Raw genomic sequence first — 6,000 nt, 5'->3', positions numbered from 1 at the left:
ACATCGACTGCTACCAATTGGTATTCGAGCATTCTTACCGAAGAACGTATACACTGCTATAACCGAATTATGTAATTTTTTTCGTGACTTGTGCGCCCGAACGATAAGAGTAAGTGATCTAGACAGATTGCAAGCAGATATCATAATCATACTTTGTAAGTTGGAAAGAATATTTCCACCTACCTTTTTTAGCGTTATGGTGCACCTTGCCGTTCACTTACCATATGAAACGAAGATTACTGGTCCGGTTTCTTATAGTTGGATGTATCCGATTGAAAGGAGTCTACGAACGTTAAAGCAGTATGTTAGAAACAAAGCACGTCCTGAGGGGTCAATTGCAGAAGGCTATGTCATGAATGAATCTAGTACCTTTTGTTCACGTTACCTACGTGGTATAGAGACTCGATTCACAAGAGATGAGCGAAATGATGATACCATTATAGAGAACGAGGTAATTGGTGACTTTGAAATTTTCAAGCAGAAAGTACGACCCTTAGGTGCATCAAGTGTTCGTGCTATATCAGAGGAAGAGAAACGACTCTTCCATTGGTACATACTGAATAATGCTGACGAAATATCAGAGTATCGCAAGTAAGCATATTCATCATCTTTGTAATTTTTAAATATTTGTTATATATTGTTCTTACAGAAATTAAACTCATCTCTATTAGGAAACATTTGAGGCTCCAACGTCGACATGCTCAAAATTCTATGGATTTGTATAAAATACATGAACGAGCATTCCCTGAATGGTTTCTAACTTTATATGTTATTGTCTATTTATTGAGCAGGGTCTTCTTCTCAACAAACAACTCCGACTCCTAGGAGACGTGCGCAGTCTCGACTCTTGGAGTTAGAGCGCCACGTTGCAATAAATGGGCGCATTCCGATGACGATCGCCCCTAGAGCGGAGAAGCCTATTTCTCCACACGCCGTTCGCTTCAGCCAGGCGATAGGCGTGTGCGTGCGAAAGACATTTCCCGTCCGCTATCTTAAGTGGGCGGACGTTGGGAGAGAATACATTGAGGACGTCAAGGGCGACCTCCAGGTAATTAAATGCACTACACATTTATATATGATCTCATTTGAAACATATCTAACTTTAACCAATCTAATGTGTTATGTTTGTAATGTGCAACGATTGTTTGTGCTTGATTTCAATGATCAAGCAATGAACAGGTTTGTTGAGCATCAGATGCTCACGACCTTTAAAGAGTTCCGGGCCGACTGTCATAGACATTTCAAAAAGTACAGCGACCCGGAGGAGGCTCGTGCCAACCCACCAAACGCATTGGTTGGACGTGATGAGGATTGGCACTTCCTCTGCGACCATTATATCAGCCGTGCATTCCAGGTATTTGTCATGATTAATTATGATAACAAGTTTTAATATGTATAAGAAATAAACAATATAATTGTTTTAATGCAGGAGCAATCACGGACAAACAAGGCTGCTAGACAGAAGCAGCCTTACAATCATAGTAGCGGGTCCAAGTCGTTTCTACAACGACAGTATGAGCTCGCTGAAAGAAGAGGGCAGCCGGTCGATCGTGTGGAATTGTTCCGGGAAACACACGTTCGAGCTGGGACATTCGTATCGCAGGCCGTCGAGGATGCGCATGTAAGTTATATATTATCCACTTTTATTATATATTTTTGCGCATTACCTAACATAATTTTTAAATTTGTTGCAGAATCAAATGCTGGAACTTCAATCCCAGCCTACCCCAGAGGGTAGTCAGCCACTCTCTGAGGATGAGATATGCGATCAGGTGTTGGGTAGACGACCAGGCTACTCAAAAGGCGTTGGTTGGGGACCCAAGCCGAAGGCCCGCAGAACGGCAAGTGCAAGCAGTTCGTCGACATCTTGTTCGCAGTCCACACAAAAAGAGATTGAATTACAAGCTAAACTTCATGAAGCTTTGGAACGGATTGAAGTACAAGATAGAAATCACCAAGCATTAGCTTCACAAGTGGAAGCTATGAAAAAGATGATTGAAGACCTAACTCGTGCACAACAGGGACCACCACATGATCCCTAGCTCTGCGGTACCTCGTTGGGAGATTTTTCATTATGTTTATGTTTTTTCTATATTGAGAACTATATTTTGTTGTAGTCAACTTATTCGTATTATTAATTTTAATTCTATTTTTTTAATTTGTGTTTGTATATTTATTAATTTATTTTAATTTAATCCAAAACGTTGCGAAATTTTTTTGAGCAATCCGAAAATCATTGTGAATGTTTAAGCAAAATATTATAAGGAAAAAAGTAAAAATAAAATATTTAAAAATATATATAAAAAATATTTCCCAACGTTCATTACGTCGGGAAAAAAACGTCGGAAAACAGGTTTTCCCGACGCCGGGAGATGCGTCGGCATAGACGGCATCGGGAATAAGGTTTTCCCGACGCCGTTGATGCCGACGCATCTCCCGGCGTCGGGAAAGGTTTTCCCGACGCCGATTTGGTACGGCATCGGGAAAGCCTCTCGCGACGCATTTCTCCCGACGTTCTTCCCGACGCCGTTTTGTACGTTGGGATATCCTTTCCCGACGTACTTTGCATTTTCGCCGACGTATTTGTGCGTCGGGAGTACCCCGTCTCTTGTAGTGGTAGTTTTGAAGATGAAAACCAAAAAAATCTTTCAGATCTGAAACCCATTAAACTTCCAGATGAAATATTACACACACCAAAGCAACAGTTTTTCAAATCCAAAATTATAGCCATGACGTTTAGAAATTTAAAAGTAAAAGAACTAAAAGATTTTCATTTTGTAGTACAGTCGCAATTACTTAAACTTGCTGATTCAAATGACAAAACACATGTGGGAGGATAGACTTAACTATCACTTTATCCACTTATGCAAGTGTCATAATGATTCTTTCTTATTCGAGTTCTTGCAATAAGTTGCAGGCACAAACGGTTTGTGTGCCATTCCGAATTAATAACATTTAAAAACTCTTTTCTTTGAAAGGTAACGATACGAATGTCATTTGATAGTTCAAATATATTTTTAAAATGAAACAATATTTATTACTATCCAAATTAAAATTGATTTCCATCACTAGCTAACCAAAAAATATTTTTATTTTTTATTTTTTTTTTGTGAAAATTTAACAATTTTATCAAAACCTTACATTTTTTAAATAAAGTACAATTTCTATGTAAATCGATAATTTGCTCGATAAAATATAATGAGATCTCATCAATTCAAATTTATTTTTATCTTATAGTGGATTAACCTTTTTCTTTTGTTTAATCCAAAGGTGTAAACAGCGGTTTAAATTACATCTTTTAGAATTATACAAAAAGTTGTAAAAATTCAAACTACAAATGCTTAAGTCTTCGAACACTATCTTTATTCGAGGTGAGTTAAGCTTACTTATGTAAATTAATTATTAATTAATTAGTATTATTTTTAAGGATTCTTTTCAAAAATATATAAAAGCGGTAAAATATTTACACTCTAGAACAATTCCAAAAACGAAAAAAGCCCATAGGCCCATCGTGTAAAATACCAAAAATGCTCCGTCAACCATGTCGTCAATAACGCGTAATATATTTGCGATTTATACGCGATCGTTTAGATATGGTTCAATATGTACGCGATCGTTTAGATATGGCTACAAGGCGATCGTTTAGATATGGTTCAATATACACGCGATCGTTTAGATATGGTTCAATATACACGCGATCGTTTAGATATGACTATAATTTATACGCAATCGTTTAGATATGGATGCGATCGTTTAGATATGGTTATAATTTATACACGATCGTTTAGATATGACTACAATTTATACGCGATCGTTTAGATATGACTACAATTTATCTTTTCAATTCTATCGTTTAATTTTATTACACGATTGTTTAGATTTGGAGACCCAAATCTATATGATTTTTTTTTTAAATTTGGCACATGATTTTTTTAATTCTTTTGTTATATGATCATTTATATTTCTTTACACGATCATTTACTTTTTTTACATGATCGTTTACCTTTTTTTACACGATCATTTATATTTGGCTACTCCAATTCAAATGAATTCTTTTCAAGATTTTTTATACACACAATCGTTTACTTTTTTTAAACGATCATTTACATTTGACTACTCCAATGTAAATGATTTTTTTCAAGATTCTTTATACACAATCTTTTATTTTTTTTACACAATCATTTACTTTTTTTTACATGATCGTTTACATTTGTCTACTCCAATCTAAATGATTTTTTTTCAAGATTTTTTATACACGATCTTTTAGATTTTGTTTTTTTTTTGTACACAGTCTTATACACATTAGATTTTGCTATTTTTTTTACACATTTTTATACAAAGTCGTTTAGATTTGGTTACCCAAATGCAAACGCATAAAAAAAAAAAGAAAGATGATGGAAAGAAATCGCAATGAAAAAAGAATAGGAAAAGTAGAAAAATGATGAAAAGAAATCGAAGTGAAAAAAAAAAGAGGAAAATAAGAAAAAAGATGGAAAGATTAAACGACGTAAATAAAGAATTGAAAAATAAGAAAGAGGATGGAAAGAAATCACAGAAAAGAAAAAGAGGAAAGAAGAAAGACAAAATCTAAAGGTAAGAACGGAGAAGACAAAATAGAGGAGGAAAAGAAGATGGAATGACAAATCTGAAATATTTAAAAAATAACTAACTTTACAGGCTGGTCCGTAAATTTGTTACATTTACGATAATTTGCCTTTAAAATATAAGATTTATTGTTTTCTTTATTAACGAAGTTTATTACCAAGTGGACAGATATAAATATCCCATACATTATCATTATTGTGTCTAGAATAAAATATCAAAATTTAATTTAATATCACATATATTTCATTTTCCAACACCAAATACAGATATTAAATTCTTTAATTAATCCAAATTAGGTTTGTTAACTATATTAGAAACATAAAATTACAAACTACAACTTGACAAAATGTACAAATAATGAATAACATGTCTTATTTTAATACGTTTATTTACATTGTGTATCGTCACATCTCAAGTTATACCAAGAGAAAGTTATGATAGTAGTCATTTCAGAGCATGTCGGTTTAAAAGAAAAAATCGAAAAAATGGTTGTATATTATCATTATTATTAAAAAAAAAAGGAAAACTCTCAATTGAATTGACTAAAAAAAGAAAAATAATGTTTAAAACATGTATTTGCATGGTATAGCAGTGCAATAAAGACTAGCATCATGTACTATATAGTTTCTATTCAAGAATATTTTTCAACATAGAATGGAAGGGATGAGTGGATGGCTAAGTTAGGTTAGGTGTGAAATTAACAAGTATTGGGTGGGTGGGAATTATTTAAGTTTTTTTTTTTCACCTTTTTTCTACTTTTTAACTTATCATATATTATAATGTGTATATTATATATATAAACAATACATATTACTAAACCCTTGAATTAAGGTTTTGGAGGCTTCTTTATCTTATGAAATCTAGATGTAGTGGCCAAAAACATCTGGGAAGAAGCTAAGAGCTTTCCATGGAAGGTCTTGAATATTATGCCTATGTTTTGTTGAAGGGTTCTAAAGCTATTGTCTGCCCTAACTTAAGAGTCGATGGAAGTGGGTCATTAGAGTTCGTTTTAGGTTAAGGCTTTTTATGTTTTTAATAATTATAACCTATAGTTAACTACAATATTACAAGTTCAAATCTTTTTATTAATATGTATATTGTATTCTTTTATACTTGTTACTCTTTCTCTCTTTGTTATAATGTTTAATTAATATTTTTTATCCATACCAAAATAGTATGTATTTCTAATTTAGCACACATATTATTAATATATATTCAAACTAAAACAATATGTACTTCAAACACAAACTATTAGAATCTATAAACGATTATAACTCACACATTGTAATTAATAACTAGCTCAATATCTCAAACACCATCGTAAATTCAATCTTCATCTTATAAGTCGAGTTAATTAAGTTTAAACAGATCGATAGGTATGAATTGATCAAAGGT

At 33.1% G+C, this 6,000-nt stretch overlaps 1 protein-coding gene across 1 annotated transcript; it reads left to right on the top strand.

The window, feature by feature from the left end:
- The first annotated feature begins 1,156 nt into the window (after window positions 1–1,156).
- LOC127150089 (uncharacterized) lies at window positions 1,157–2,069 on the top strand. Its single transcript, XM_051086924.1, has 3 exons — window positions 1,157–1,354; window positions 1,430–1,621; window positions 1,695–2,069. Exons 1-3 carry the CDS (start codon window positions 1,172–1,174, stop codon window positions 2,040–2,042), a joined length of 723 nt encoding a protein of 240 aa, XP_050942881.1. The 5' UTR covers window positions 1,157–1,171; the 3' UTR covers window positions 2,043–2,069.
- Window positions 2,070–6,000: the final 3,931 nt, after the last annotated feature.

This window comes from Cucumis melo, chromosome 6, assembly GCF_025177605.1.
Source record: "Cucumis melo cultivar AY chromosome 6, USDA_Cmelo_AY_1.0, whole genome shotgun sequence".
NCBI lineage: Eukaryota > Viridiplantae > Streptophyta > Magnoliopsida > Cucurbitales > Cucurbitaceae > Cucumis > Cucumis melo.
Note: the sequence above shows the minus strand (reverse complement) of the source record. Positions and strands in the feature narration are given on the sequence as shown.

What these genes read in the sequence shown, in the direction of transcription:
- LOC127150089 (XM_051086924.1), top strand. Translation starts at nt 1,172, where the DNA reads ATGAACAGGTTTGTTGAGCATCAGATGCTCACGACCTTTAAAGAGTTC. An exon ending in ATATCAGCCGTGCATTCCAG is followed by an intron (nt 1,355 to 1,429) that starts GTATTTGTCATG and finishes GTTTTAATGCAG; the next exon opens with GAGCAATCACGGACAAACAA. An exon ending in AGGCCGTCGAGGATGCGCAT is followed by an intron (nt 1,622 to 1,694) that starts GTAAGTTATATA and finishes AATTTGTTGCAG; the next exon opens with AATCAAATGCTGGAACTTCA.